A 15,450-nucleotide genomic window follows, 5' to 3' on the forward strand; every position below is an offset into this window, starting at 1 on the left:
ACGTAGTACCACATAAATGGTGCTCATGTCAGAAACATGGCCTGGGAGGATTTATTAGGAACCACTGACATTAAAATGGTATCTGAGCACATGGAGGAGAGATCAGAGAGAAGTGAACAACTGGTGACATAGTCTTGCTGACACTTTCAGTAGGCAGAAGGTAGTCAAAATTAGTGTGATGGCTGGACTAGTTGGCTTCTCATGCTCAAGTTCTGGCATTCTTGTCCTTGGCTACCTGTTAATCTCCATCTTCAAACCTGTTTCCATTACTCTGGGTCCACATTTTCTTCTTTCCAACCCCTGGAACCTCTCTATTTATCTTTCTCATCTACTTCTGCAGAATACTCAGATGTAGTCAGCGGACAGGGGGTGAGGGGTGGGAAGTATTTATTATCTCTGACAAGTGCTAGTACACAATGCTGATACGCATCTTAAAATATGGAATAAACTGATAAAGTGTTCCTATGCCACTTCTGAAGGACGCAGTAAGCCAAATGTGAACAGTGCTAAAAACAGAGCTGCCAAGTTCCATGCACAAGCCAAAAGGGAGATTTGTATGGAGCTGAAGAGAGCTCAACTGTAGATTACCAGCACGATGTTTTTGGCCTTTAGTACCACGACTTGCACTCATTAATATGAATAATGCAAGGAGGAAGCATACTCTAAATCATTAAGCCTCAGGAGTGCCAAGTCTGGTCCTTTCTCCAATTTCTCTCACTGCCTTGGTGTAGCACCTTGTGGACATCACTCAACAGTTAAATATTTAACAAGCTTATAGCTCGGTTTCCCCATCTGAAGTGGTTAACTAAGGTATTTAGGAGGATTAACAGAGTCATGTTTCTAAAATACTTGGGAATATCCATGTAGGAAAAGAAACGTTAACTATTTGTCTCTCATGGTATGTATTGTTTTGAGTACAGCTGACACCCCGTCTAACGCTGATACTAAACACACGTGTCTAAAATTAAAGAAATAAAGGAAAACAGGATACCCTGGTACATAAAAATAGGCTAAGTACTATGTTAAAATATGCCAAATTATTGGAAATACTTTTTAGTGGTAATCATAATACTGCTCAGTTTCAGATGAAGGGACAGATTCAGATGTTAAGCGATTTGCTAAAGGCCACATAGTTGGCTGGTAAGAGGAAAAAAACAAGACTCAGGCCCAGATGGTTAGACCCATAAATGTATGTGTTGTACAAACTTCCTCTCAGGGGAACAGTGATCCTATTTTTCTTAAGATGTTGTAAAAATCTTAAGTTTGTTTTCCAAATATGTGTTTTCCAGTGGAATGGTTTTGCTCCAAAGTGTCCACATTGCTTAAGAAAGTAGCTACATATCACACTGGTGGGTTCAATGACTTGACACTCTAGAATATATGGAATTCATTTTACTACAAATGAACAAAAAATGTATGTGAGAAGTTTTTTCATATGATTTATTGCTTATTTGGTTAATGAAGATTTCTTTTAGCTGAGATTTCAGCATCTAGAAGCTAGGTATAACTTACATTTTCTAGATTGTTGGCACTTTCCATGGAATCTGGCATGTAGAAGGCACTCCACAGATGCTAAGTGAATTCTTGTTATATTCCCAGTTGTCAAAGGCTTAAGAATAATGGCTTAGGATATGGTATGTTTCTCTTCCAAAAAAGAAAAAAGATAAAAAACCTGCACATGTCCCAATCCTTTGATCATTCAATAAGCAACTTTCTCTTCTCTGTAACCACATTTCTTTAAATGAAAGAAAATACGACTTTAAGGGTGGGCAAGCCTGTGGCTATGGTGAAAGTGACTCTGTGTGACTTCTCAGGCTAGGTCATTAAAGGATACAGCTTCTGTCTGGCTCTCTCTCTCTTTCTGGACACTTGCCCTTAATACCCAGCCATTGTGGTATGAGGTAGGCCAAACTAACACACACAGAGAGATCCACATTGAGGACCCAGGTCTCCAGTTGATAGTCAGACTTATGAGTGAGAGCCCTGAGGAGAGTACAGGACCAAGCCTTTGAGTTCTCTCCCTTCCTCGGCTAATGCCAAGGGAAGCAGAGATGACATATTTCCATCAAGCCCTGTCCAATTGTAGATTCATGAGAAAAAAAAAAAAAGTTCATTTTTTATTTTATTTTTTATTTATTTTATTTTATTTTTTATTTTAAAAAATTTACATCCAAATTAGTTAGCATATAGTGCAACAATGATTTCAGGAGTAGATTCCCTAGTGCCCCTTACCCATTTAGCCCATCCCCCTCCCCACAACCCCTCCAGCGACCCTCAGTTTGTTCTCCATATTTATGAGTCTCTTTTGTTTTATCCCCCTCCCTGTCTTTATATTATTTTTGTTTCCCTTCCCTTATGTCCATCTGTTTTGTTCATTATTTTTAAGTCACTAAGTTCTGGGCAATTTGTTATGCAGTCCTAGTAAGTGGAAGAACTGCAGATCTAAAACGTGGTTATCAAATGAAAACATTTAATATAGGAGTTAAATAATATCTGAAAAGCATAACTTCATCATATTTTTGAATTACAAACTGATAATTGGTCATTGTATGACCAGTGCTATCTATGAAAAACTGCATATGGTCCTTCCTCCCTCCTTCCCTCCTTTCCTTTTTCCTTCCTTCTCTTCTTACTTTATCCTTCCTTCCTTCCATCCACCTATCCATCCATCCAACTGTCTCTAAATTTTCCTCTCCACAACTGGTTTATCAGAAGATTTATCAGCATGTCATCTGGTATTTAGATAGAAATGAGGCTGCAGACCATTTCTGGAACTCATATCATCACCAAAAACTCAGGTGTACTACCTGTGATACTGAATTGTCTACAATAATTTGGTATTGTTGTTGCTGTTACTGATATTTTCATGTATTTTTGCATGTATAATGTCCTGGGAAATAATTGGATTTGGTGCCAAAGGACCTAGGTTCTTACTTTAAGATCACCACTTAATAATGGTAATGGGCCTGAATTACTTCATCGGTAAAAGGAGGATAAAACAATTAACTCACTCAGTTGTGACAAGTAAAGGGTAGAATGTGTTTATTTAATTTAATTTTAATTTAATTTAATTTAATTTAATTTTTCAAATGTTTATCTATTTATTTTGAGAGAGAGAGGGAGAGAAAAGAGAGAGCATGCACAGGAGCAGGGGAGAGGCGCACAAGGAGGGAGGCAGAGGGAGAATCCCAAGTAGGCTCCACGCTGTCAGCACAAAGCCCAATGTGGGGGGTCCATTTCACAAACAGCGAGATCATGACCTGAGCAGAGATCAAGAGTTGGATGCTTGACCAACAGAGCCACCCAGATGCCCCTATGTTTATTTTAGATCATCTAAGAGAAGTGAAGGCAAATATATGTTCTCTTTAGTGCTTCAATAATAATCCAAGTTGGCAAACTACAGATCACACCCACGCTTCCCTTTGAAATTTATCTCTCAGACAGAATGACCATCATTCACATTCTAATTTGAATGAAAGAATTTGTGACTGTATCCATAAATACAGGAGACTAGGAGTAGATAACCTCAGCTAGTTTAGACTAGGATATAGGAAAACAGATTATCAAGACATCTCCCTTATATGGAGGGAAAACACACACACACACACACACACACACACACACACACACACACGCACACACACACCCCAAAACCTCAAATTCATTGGAATGTACTAGAAAGGAATGAATCAAGATACTCTTAGCCTAAAATATCTTATTATTCTTTGCACAACTTGTGCATTTTCTTTGATCTTGAACCTAAATCAGCCACTCTACAGTCTTAGTATGTGTAGAGTCTAAATTTTCCATGAAGGGAATGTTTATTTTCTCTTGACAGACTGACATCTATCACAAAGCATAAGCTTATAGCAGTAAAATCTAGTAGTAAATTTAAATACTATAGGCATTAAAAAAACACATTTATTTTCTTATTCAAACTTGTTTTCATTGCCCTCTCCCCAATCAATTCCACTGAACAATTATTTAAATTAATGACAAATGTAACTGGCTGACCAAAACATGAAAAGCACAAATATTTTTGTTGATAAAACGTTTTACCAAAACCCTTTGTGGAACCTGAAAACTGAATACAGTTTCTTTAATAACAAAACTATACATTTCCTTGTAGTAGCATGCACCCATTTAGAATTTTGTGAACTCCATTATTTTTCTCTTGTCGAAATCTTGTTAGAATTATGGTTTTTCCTTTGACGAACGTTCTTTTTGGTTCATTTTATACTCTTCATTAATTCACTTCTTATGCCTACCCTGGGTCATGCAAGTAAGACCAATTTATGGGAATCACAAACTGTAAGGGGGAAAATCCACAAAATCCTTTGGGCCTTTAATTACTGATTTGTCCAAATGTACTTTTCCCTGAGTTAACATTTGGGGAAAGTATGAATTGGAGAGTTTTCATGCTCTACCTCTCCCATGTAGTTCATTGAAAAAACATAATTACATTGTTCAGTGCAGCTGGAGACCTTAGAGGTTCGTGTCACGTGCATATTAAATATGCACAAATATGTTTCTAACACTATAGTATGGTCTGAAAGACTGTAGTGTGGTCACAGCAATATTCACCCACCAGGAGGTGGTGCACTTTGCAAATATTAGTTGTTTTATTGCTTTTCTCAGAAAGAAGAAAATAATTTGCAAGAAGCTTTTAACTTATCTACAAACCATTCAAACTATATTTAAATCTGAATTCCCTTATCTCTTTCACTGGGAGGTCGAATTCAATTCAAAATATTTAATTTCATCAATTCTAAATATTGTATACTATAACAAGTTTTTAGACCTGAATTTCACTTTAATGTTTTCATTTGTTCTGTAACATTTTTTTTCTTATTTTTTTAGTTTTGCTTACCCAGTCTTGGAAAAGTTTTACCTGATCTCACTTATATAGTTTTGTTTTTGCACAAAAGGTTCTTGGTTGAACCTTATGTTAGATTTCATGTGTACTTACAAAAGTAATTCAGCAACACTCAAAGGTGAATATAAGACATTAATACAATAGCTGTGGTAGTTGAGGGTACATATGCTTATATAAACATTCTGAGAGAAAAGAGGGCTTATAATTTACGTGGTATAAAGCATTTGGTAGATGATGGCTGTAATAATGACATGAGTTCTATCTTCAATAGATACGCATAATGTAGTTTTGATGATACAAGTGCTACAGTCTCCCATTCTACTTACAAAAAAATTATTTTATTTATTCTTTTAACATGAGGCAAACTCCATCTTCCTGACATTCATAAAATAGCCTGCAGCTATTTGCACTCTTTGGGGTTCTTGGGAGATCCAGCTGTAATTCAACGTGATACCCATGAAAAGTTGATATATATTAGTAAGTTCCAAGATTTCCAAAACTAGCACAGTAGTTCTGAAGTCACGCTAATAAGGAGTTTATTTAAAAACTTAACTGGATTGCCAGGATCATAAGACCCAAGGCCATTAAAACAGAACAGTACGATAAAAAAAAAGAAATGACAGCCCCAATCAAAAAGAACAAAAGTACAAATCTACACTTCTTATCCATTGATTGTTGTAGCTACTATCCCCAGCAGTTGTTGAATTATAAAATTCTTGCTCGATGGGACACATAAACCTAATTTGCTTCTGACACATCAAAGGAACAGCCTGAAGCTTTCTACCTCCAGTGGCATTTATAACTCTGGCATACACATTTCTCCAAAAAGCTATGTCTTTTTGACATCCGTTGGCTCTCTTGGCAGGACAACACTTTTGCTTGGTGCCAGCTTTCCTCTTAGCTTGCACAGCTATAAATTGCCAAGTGATGGTTTGTAAAGGGAGATCCCTTCTTTGTAGTCTCATCAATGAAGAAGAAGATGCAAATATCAGACTTCTTACCTTGAACTGACAGACGCAAGTCACAGTGTCTCCAATTCTTAAACATTCCCCATCAAATTTACAGGTGTTGGTGTCACAGAGGAAGAGATCGTTTTCTCTGTCATCATAACCTCAAATTTAAAGAAAATATTCCAGTCATTTAAAGATGTTACAGATTTTAAAAACAACCACAACAAAAGCACTATCTTGCAGCTTTAAAAGAATTGCTCTAAATTTTTATTCCATTAACCACAGCTGTACTGCAAGGTCATTCTCTACTGATAACCTCCAAAATCTAGTTAAGTGATCAATATTCATTTCTTTTTTTTCACAATTCTTTTTTAGTGAATTATCTTTTAATATTCTCTTTTGATTGTGCTATTTTATTTTAGCCAGAGTTAATACTGGCAGCAGTGAATGAAGGTTTATAACTTGATCCCCAGCTTCCTTATTTTTTTTTTCTCATTAAGTAGAGTACAGTTTATGGACCCCCCCCCCCCCGCAAGCCTACATTTTAGAAAAAAGCTGTTGATGGTCTCTGAATGTCATTTTACCATTTTTCCATCCTTAATCATTCTTTTGCCTTAAGGTCTGAAGCAACCCCTTATTTGGAATTTCTCCAGACAAAGAGGAAACAAAGCCCCAATAATAAAGATAAACAGGCACAGTGTTTTCTGTGATGGTCTGTCTGGCTCAAATGAAGATTGATCACCTCTAAGTTAACAGGGTGGAGGGGGGTGCCAGGTTCTTGAAAATCTGCCTTGAAAACAAGTTTATTCTCTTTAGTCTCTGCAAATCTCCTTAAGATATCCGGCTCATAGTACATCTCTTGATTGCCAACCTCAATTTCCCATTTAAGTTAGTTATTTCCTAAAGCGATACTGTACTTGGGATGAAGCAAACCAGGCATGTTGGTCTACAAAGCTGTGACCATTCATTTCAAGCACAGGTTGTTTCATAGCCCTATGATAAAGCACCTAAAAAAGTGATCAGACACCTGAAAACTGGAACTTAGCTTTTCAAAAATAACATACATGCGCCCATGAACCAGGAATAAGTTAAAGAAGACATGCTAAATTTTACAAAAATACCAAAGTTAGAAATTGCCGAAAACAGAACAAAGGCAATCTATTGACCCAAATCTAACAGGGTGCAAATCTCAACCTGTCTTTAAAAAAAGCACAAACTATCATGATGCATGATAATGTTCCTCATGGCAGTAACAACCTAGGACTACATGTTCTTTCATCCTATGAGTTACAGTTGGCCATTCCCACCTCTCCAAAGTTACACACACTTCAGCTTACATACATCCCTGGAAGCCACTTTGTTCAGAGCCAGATTTAACTACAGCAGAATTGTATTTACAGAAGATGAAAAATTACATGCACGCTTGCTAAAACTAGAACAGACCAGACCTAGGGGACAATACCCAGGCATGTGAATGCAATTTAAAATGCCAATGAAATCACACCACAATCCCGCCCGGGTATACTCTGGGCTGTCACACTGAAATGCAAAGCCAGCCCGGAGTACAGCAACTCCCATCCTCGGGCCCTATGTACTTAGGAGGCTTCGGCTGAGCAAAGCCTGCCAAGCTCTCGCGTTCAGACTCTGAAGGGACCCCGGCAAGCAAGAAGAGCGCCGGACCCACTCGGAGGAAGCTTGCCCAGAATGGAGTCCGCGTCCGCCCGGGTCGGTTCCGCCCGCCCGCAGGAGCCTGCCTGCCTCGGCTATGCCCACCCAGGCCTGGGAGACCGACGACTGATTCTTTTCTCAACTTCCCTTCCCCATCAGGAGCTTGGGGAGGCAAGAGAGAAGCATCTCTGGGCTGCAAAAACACGTCTTTGAAGGAGGATGTGGGAGAGAGGAAGAGACGGAGAGAGGGAAAGGAAGAGAGAAAGGGGAAGACAGAGAGAGATATTGATTCTCTTAAACCCCAAGCTCCTTTAGAATCCGTGTGACCTGATCTTGAAAGCAAGACCAGGGCACCCCATGGCACTTTTGCCAGAAATCAGTGATTCCCCTGCAGTCACTATTGGATTTATCGCTTTCTCGCTTGTTCCTTCCCATAAAGTTATTTCTCGCTCGTTTTAGCCAGACTTTTTCCTTTCATGATGGAAATGTTCTGTTTTAGTCCCCACCCCGCACCCCACCCCGCCCCCCCCCCAGCCCCCAAAGACTGGTGCTCATTTCGGTGGATCCACAAAACCATCCCGTCCAGTATTTCTTAAAATATCCGCCGCTCTAAGGGCAAGGATGCAAAAGGTTCCTACACGTGTACTTTTTGCCCACCCCAGACCCCGTCACCCCCCCCACCCCCCCGCCCCAGCTTCCGCAGCGGCCTGGAAGGTTCCCAGTGCTCCTCGGGGTGGAGGTCGGTCGTCCGAGAGGTTTGGGGCAGTAAGAGGCACGGGGCTGAGGAGACGCACTAAGGTGGGCTTGGTATGCGCTGGAAACGCGTCCCCTCTGCGGGGCCGAAGGGGGTCGGGCGCTGGGGTTGTGGACTTACCAGAGCAGTTCCAACCGGTGGGCGTTTGGCAGTCACTTAAGGAGGTAGGGAAAGCCGCGAGCTTCACCGGGCGGGCTACGATGAGTAGCATCACCGGCAGCAGCAGCAGCCAGCAGAAGCCCTCGCAGAGTGTCCAGCTGCTGCACTGCCGCGGGGACTCCCACAGCACCATGACTAGTTCGCGCAACTCTGCAGTAGCAAACGGCTTCCGAAGAACACGCGATCGCGGGGGCCGGGCAGCGGGCTACTGGGCATCCCGCGGACGGCGGCAGCAGAGGCGGCGGCGGCGGCAGTGGCACCCGACGGGGAAGCAGCAGCCAAACCCGCGCATGGTCTCCGGAGTTTCAGCAACATCCAGTGACCCGGCCCAGCCCCGGGAGCGAGAGGGTCGTCCGCCGAGAAGCTGCGCCGGAGACTCGGGGGGCTGCTGCCATAAGGAGGGGGATCTGGGAAGCCAGGGGACCACGAGGAGACCGGAGTCCGGAGGGCGGAGGAGAGGAGTCCAAGGAGGCTGCGTGGAAGGAGAGTCAAAGCGCCCCACAGCCCCGCAGCCGCCTCTCGCGCTCTGCCGCCCGCATCCCTCTGGCGTTTGGGAAGCAGCAGGTCCTTAGCCCGCCCGAGATCACGTGGGAAGAGGCAGGCGGGCGCTGATTGGCGGAGCGGGATGCAGGTCCCGCGAGGGAGGGGTCGGCGAGGAGGTGCAAGGAGGAGGCGACGGCGGATGCCACAGATGGGCCAGCTCGCCAGGCGCTGGCCCGAGTGCGGCTAGGCGGGGATGGCTCGGGGGAGAAGCGCGGGCTCCAGAGTGGGCGACTCTCACAGCTTTATATACCACCTGCCCTTTCACTTTCCGCCCCACGATCCCCCCCCCCACCCCTGAGCTTTGGGTCCGGTCTAGGGCTCCCCGATCTAGCTCCCCTCGTCAGTGCGTGACCCCGGGCTGCGAGTGCCAGCCGCGGCTGGGTGGCGTCTCTCTGAGCTGCGGCCGGCGAGGGCTGAGGTGGCGGAGAAGCGGGAGCAGCAGGGCAGAGAGGGGAGAGCGGGCCCAGAGGAGAGGGTGTCCTGCTGGCGCCCCGCGCTCCTGCGTGCGGGAGCGCGCCGCCTGTATCCGGATTCAAGCTGGGGAAATCGCCGCGCGAGCCCAGGAACCTTTCTCTGGGGAGGTGGCAGAGACCAGGAGAGGGTGAGAGGCGGTGGTGTGAGAACAGCTCTGGCCGGCCTGGAAGCAGCAGCAGTTTCCCCCGGAGCCTGCGACCCGGAGGCTGCTCGCCAAGCTGACTCAGCCAGCCTTGCAGGCTCCCTCTCCTCTTCCTTCTCTCTCCCTCTCTCCCTCCCCTCCCTGGCCCCCTGCAGCTCCGACGCAGCCCGGGGAGCCCAGACTCTGGAGCCTTCTCGTTACTCGCTCCTCTCCAGCCGGGAGCGTGTTAGTGCGGCTGCCCGGGAGGCGCGGGGAAGTGTGTTCCGGAGGTCAGATTGGCTCCGCACAAGTGGTTGGGGAGAGGCGGGGAGGGCTCCTCCGCGGCAGCAACGGGTGGGTTGCGGGCGCAGCCCCCGGGAAGCGGCTTCCCAGAAGAGCGGCTCACTCGGGCGGCGCGGGGAGCGGCCCTGCGCGCTCTAGCGGATCTCTCCGCCCCATCGCCGGCGACCCGGGGAGGCGAGAAGGTCTAACTCGACTGGACTATCTCGCTCGGTGCCCTTCTTTCTTTCGCTCCAGCCGGCGCTGAGCAAAGGCGTAGCGGGACCCGCCTTCCGCCTGCTGCATTCTTCACGCAGTTAAACACTCTTTAGCCTAATGGTATTTTAGTCGCTAGTAACCGGACCGAGAGCTTCCCGGGACGTGGATGGAGAGGAAGATTTTTCCGTCGTGACCCGGGTCGTTATTGCGGTCACAGTGTTTTGGATGACCTACAAGGAAGAATTTTCTTTTCTGTGTGATTGTTAGTGATTCAGGATTTTTTTTTCTTTTTTTTTCTTTTTTTCTCGCAGCACCCTCCCTCTTTCTCTCTCCCTCCCTCCTTCTTTCCTCTTTCTCTTCTCTGCCTCCTCCCACCTTCCTTTTTACCTCCCTTCCTTCCTTCCTTCCTTCCTTCCTTCCTTCCTTCCTTCCTCTTTCCCTTCCTTCCTTCCCTTTCTTTTTTTTCCCTTCCTTCCTTTCTTCCATCCTTCCTTCCTTCCAACCTTCCTCCCTTTCTTTCTTTCTTTCTTTCTTTCTTTCTTTCTTTCTTTCTTTCTTTCCCCTCATCTCTGTTTCTCTCTTTTAGAATCTCGCCTTTCCCCCTCTCCTTCTGGTTCCCCGAATTTAGAAGAGCGTGTTTGATAGTATCTCACAGGCAATTAGCGTCCATCCCCAATCACTTAAAAGAGGCATCAGTACACTTTGAAAGCAGGGACTATCTATCTTTGGCAGGCACCGTCAGAAAAACAAATTGTGCCCGAGCTATCCTTTTAAGTACCTTAACCTCCAACCTCCTCCCACTTCCTTGCTTTTTAACTTCTCCTTTGAGAGATGTGATCGTGCAGCACCTCAGAGCCTCAAAGAAATCTCATCTTTTTTCCTGTGTGAAACCCATCCCTTTATCTTACATCTCCGCCTCCGCCCCAAGATTACCCCCCAACCCTCGCCCACTTCCAAAGATTTCTGAGCCTCAGTGTCTCTCACTCCTAGCAATTAAGTAGCAGATCCCAGCATTCTAGTCGGTGGCATCTCGCTTCTCACCGACAAAGACTCCATTAAAACAGATCAATTAGACCAGACGTTGGAGGCATCAGAAAATCGGCTTCCAGACAGCGCAGCTAAATTCTTTAAGGAAACGGAATGCCCATTAGCTACAGCTGCCAGCCGATATTGCAAAAACAAGGAATCAGGGATGTCTTTCGCTGCACCCTTTCAGCAGAAAAGGCAACATAAATATACACTTAATGTAGATCAAGATTTAACAACTCCCAGTTTAGAGTGAGGGCATGTCATTTTCCATAGCAAGGCTGGTGTGGTAACTAATCAGGCTTATGAAAATAAGTCATGCTTAAAACTAAAGGCAAAGTCCTTAAAAGTGTTTATGCAGTAATTATGATAATGACACGGGACCTGCTAGGAATTCAGTACTTGGCTGTATAAGTAGAATTTTACAGCACCTCTTAGCAGAGTAGAACTGTTATTGAATTCTCTGCTAAGTAAATTTTTGGCATGCTTTCTACTAATATGTACTCTTCCTAAGACATTTTGCCCAAAGTAACTTAAAACTCCAAAGGAGTTAATTACTGGTTGTGACTGGTTAACAAATGCAGTTACTTGCACAGAGGTTCTTTAAATTACTAAACAGTTTCAGGCAAAGCCTTTCCAATAGGAATGCTGTGATTTTGTTTAGCTTGCTTTGTACTTAGTGTTAAAGTGCCACCAAGAAACAAATTCTGAAACTGGCAGGCACCACCAAGTGGCAGAAGAACATCACTCACTGCACAGAGCATAGGATCGCTGAACATGTAAATACAAATATATACGTTATTTAGCCTCATCATTAGTACCAAAGAAATAGACAGGAATTACATTTTATGGCAATGAAGATTGGATTAGTGATTGGATTAGTGCTTCAACTTTTCCCCCAACAGGTCAAATCGGTTTCCTTATTAGAATTGAATTTAAAACTAGGTCTACAAATTGTATTTTGCATCGTACATTATATAAATACTAGGTACACAATCCAATCTTGTCATGCATTTGCAAAATTTCTTATTTTCAAAGAGTACGGAATATTTACTTTCAATATCCCTGAGCTAAAACAGTTTATTTATGGCACACACACTCTAGAATTGACTCAGAGGGTGAGAGTCAAGTTATCATATTTTTAAGTACAAACAGAACAGAATTTTTTTTTCCATAGAGATTTTTTTAAAAGTTTTTTCTCCCCTTACATGGAAAGGGCATTGTTAAGAATGGTGCAATTACTCAGAGTTTTAATGGGGGTGCAGGTGGGGGAAGGGAGAAAAAGTTATTCCAGAACAAGAAACATTTAAGATAAATGAATAAATCTGGGAAAACAAGACATACTGCCAATCAGAGCTCTATCTCCTTTCGATCTCTAACACTTTCTGATGTTTCAATGATGGTGAGATATATAGTATGCTTATTAAGTGTCAGACATTGTTTCCTTCAGGAGGAAACACATTTTTAAGCCTCCGCAAAACCCCTATGAGATAAGACATTCCTTTATCTCCATTTTATAGAAAAGCACATAGTTTCTTTTTTAAATGTTTATTTGTTTTGAGAGGGGGGAGGGAAGGGGGAGAGAGGGAGGGAGAGAATCTCAAGCAACCTCCACGCTGTCAGCACAGAGCACAGCATGGGACTGGATGTCAGGAACCCTGAAATCATGATGTGAGCCAAAATCAAGAGTTGGGCACTTAACCCACTGAGTCACCCAGATGCCAGAACCAAAATGGCATATCGCTTTTAAAGCATCAAGGGGCTTGCCCACTGTAACAAACTCGGTCAATGGCACAGCTGGGACTCAGCACAGCTTTGTCTGTCAGAGCCCAAAACTTAAATCACCATTTCTTGCTGGTATGACTACTACCTCGTAGCTTTTATGAAAGGAAACTAACTAGGAACATATTCATTCTGTCCATGCAGCTGCTTTGCCCTTCCTATGGAGTACCAGTAAGACCCAAACATTAAATTTCATACTTGCAATTCTTATTAATTACCTCATATGAATTACTTAAGAAGCTGTTTAAAAGGAGACAAATTCCAGGGGCACCTGGGTGGTTCAGCTGGTGAAGAGTCCAACTGGTTCAGGTCATGATCTCCTGGTTCGTGGGTTCAAGTCCTGCATCAGGCTCTGTGCTGACAGCTCAGAGCCTGGAGCCTGCTTCAGATTCTGTGTCTCTCTCTCTCTCTCTGCCCTCACCCCGTGGTCTCTCTCTCTCTCTCAAAAATAAGTAAACATTAAAAATAAATAAACAAATAAATAATACACAAATTCCAGGTCTCACTAGCAGGATGTTAATTCAGTTTGGAGTTGGACCATGGAATCTGTATTTTAATATTCTTCCTTGTTTAAGAACTAAGGTACTACCTACACCTATATAACAAATGAAAGGATATATGGATTCTTCCTCGGTTTTCACAGGACTTTTGGCAGAGAAGGTTCTAAGACAAGATAGAGGCTTACACTCAAAAAAATAAAAATTAAAAAGAGAGGCGGGGGGTGGGGGGATGCTTGCCTGGCTCAGTGGTCATGAGTTTGAGCCCCATGCCGTGTGTATAGATTACTTAAACATTTTTTTAAAAAACGTAAAGGCTTATACTCAGTGTACAGATGAGCTTTCATTCATGTCTGTCTCTATATCTACCATTAAGTATTGAATTTCTTTATGCATATGTTCACCAAATATGCAGTAAACTTCTACTATGTCTGACTTAGTAGCTTCATGACTGTGAACAGTTTTCTCATTTGTAAAATATAGGTAATAGTAATATCTACCTCCAAGGGTTCTTCTGAAAATTAAGGGAAATATAATATATGATTTAATGATAATGGCCGTGGGGTGAATCTCTATACAGAATGAATGAACACATAAATATGTGTATATAGTCAGGTATACATTTATATATAATAATTTATATAAAATATGTAATTAAAAGTAATTAATGATATCCAAGATATATATGTGTGATATTAGAGTGTACAATATGTTGATTATTAATAATGAAATATGGTATCATTTTCATATCTAACCCAAAACCTTATTTTCTAGCCTACCTCGATTATATAGACACAAATCATTATATCCTTAGCTTTCAATAGCTTTTCCTCAGCTATTTAAAATTTATTATTATAAAAAGTACATGTTATATTATCAATAACAAGTATATTAATACATCACGTGTTTAATTTGTAGATCAAATGCTATTCACAGTGTTTCCGAGATGTCATCTTCATTTCAGGCAGAATTCTTTTTTAACCAAGAGTAAATTTGCTATTTTTCCACCCTTTGCTGTAATTATTTAATGATGCATATATAACAAGCCATGATTTAAAGAAATAATTTTATAATGTAACTTTTCCTATGCCTTATTGATTCCAGTGCCCTTAATTATTTTTCATAGTTTATGTTTAGATTTATAATTACAGTGCTAGAGAAATAGTGTATTTCCTCTTATGGCAATGGGCCCCAGTCATGACGGTACCTTGTGATCACCTGGGGAGTTAAAAAAAGCACTGATGCGGAGTCGTTACTCCATGACTTTGAGTCTCTGGAGGTAAGGTGGAACCAGAAGCTTGAATCAGTTTGGAGTGAAACTGCTCTGTTTTAGGTGGGGTTTTTGGGGTTTTTTTGTTTCTTTTTGGGTTTGGTTTGGTTTCCTTTGGTTTTGTTTGTTTGTTACCCAACTTACTTGTGTCAGTGGCAGAGCAGGTCTCTTGGGAACTAATATTCTCAACCATTTTGTTGCTTCTTCTACATAAGTGTTTCTTCCTCCTCTTCCCTACTCCCCCAAAAAGAAGAAAAAGAAAAACTGAAGTGGAGAAGCTTTTGTCATAAAATAAATTTGGGAAAGGCTTCGGATAAACTCTACTTAGCTTCACAATGCACATTTGCATATTAAAGGCTCTGAGGAGCCCTGCAGTAAAATCAAACCAAAACAACATCAAATAAAACTAAACACCTATTTAACTTTATTGAACTCGGGTTTTCCAATATTATTTGATCATGGAATCCCTCTTAGCAAGAAAACACTGCAATAAACTATGGCAATGGATTTCCATTTATTACACCATTAGAAACAATAGTTTAAAGGAATGAGGCTTTAAAAAAAAATTGTGTCAGCATGTTAGATAAGGCTGGTCATTTTCTCTGGCTTCTCCTTTCACAGAAACGGCAGTAAAGCCAGCTCACACACAGTAGGGTAAATATTCCGCAACTCTTATTTTCTGATGCAACTTTCCCTGTCATTATAAGCATTATAAATATTCACAACCTTTAAAATTTTTCCTTGGTTTTCTATTACATAAATTCTAAATTAGATAGCGGTATTTCCGTAGCAGCGATTCTAACATAGGAAAAGATGCAGATTGTATCTGATA

General features: G+C 42.3%; 1 protein-coding gene across 5 annotated transcripts in view; it reads right to left on the reverse strand.

Annotated features, from left to right (window-relative positions):
• TMEFF2 (transmembrane protein with EGF like and two follistatin like domains 2) overlaps positions 1-8,540 on the reverse strand; it is a 232,276-nt gene extending 223,736 nt beyond the window's left edge. For all 5 annotated transcript variants that reach the window (XR_006220864.1, XM_042994951.1, XM_042994949.1 and 2 more), the window contains exons 1-2: positions 8,369-8,540; positions 5,878-5,987 (exon numbers count right to left, since the gene is read on the reverse strand). Coding sequence is in view for 4 of the 5 variants with exons in the window: in XM_042994951.1 (XP_042850885.1) it covers positions 5,878-5,987; positions 8,369-8,540 (282 nt within the window). In the remaining variant the exon portion in view is untranslated. The remainder of the gene's footprint in view (positions 1-5,877; positions 5,988-8,368) is intronic.
• Between the last annotated feature and the right edge of the window lie 6,910 nt (positions 8,541-15,450).

Source organism: Panthera tigris, chromosome C1 (genome assembly GCF_018350195.1).
Source record: "Panthera tigris isolate Pti1 chromosome C1, P.tigris_Pti1_mat1.1, whole genome shotgun sequence".
Taxonomy (NCBI): Eukaryota; Metazoa; Chordata; class Mammalia; order Carnivora; family Felidae; genus Panthera; species Panthera tigris.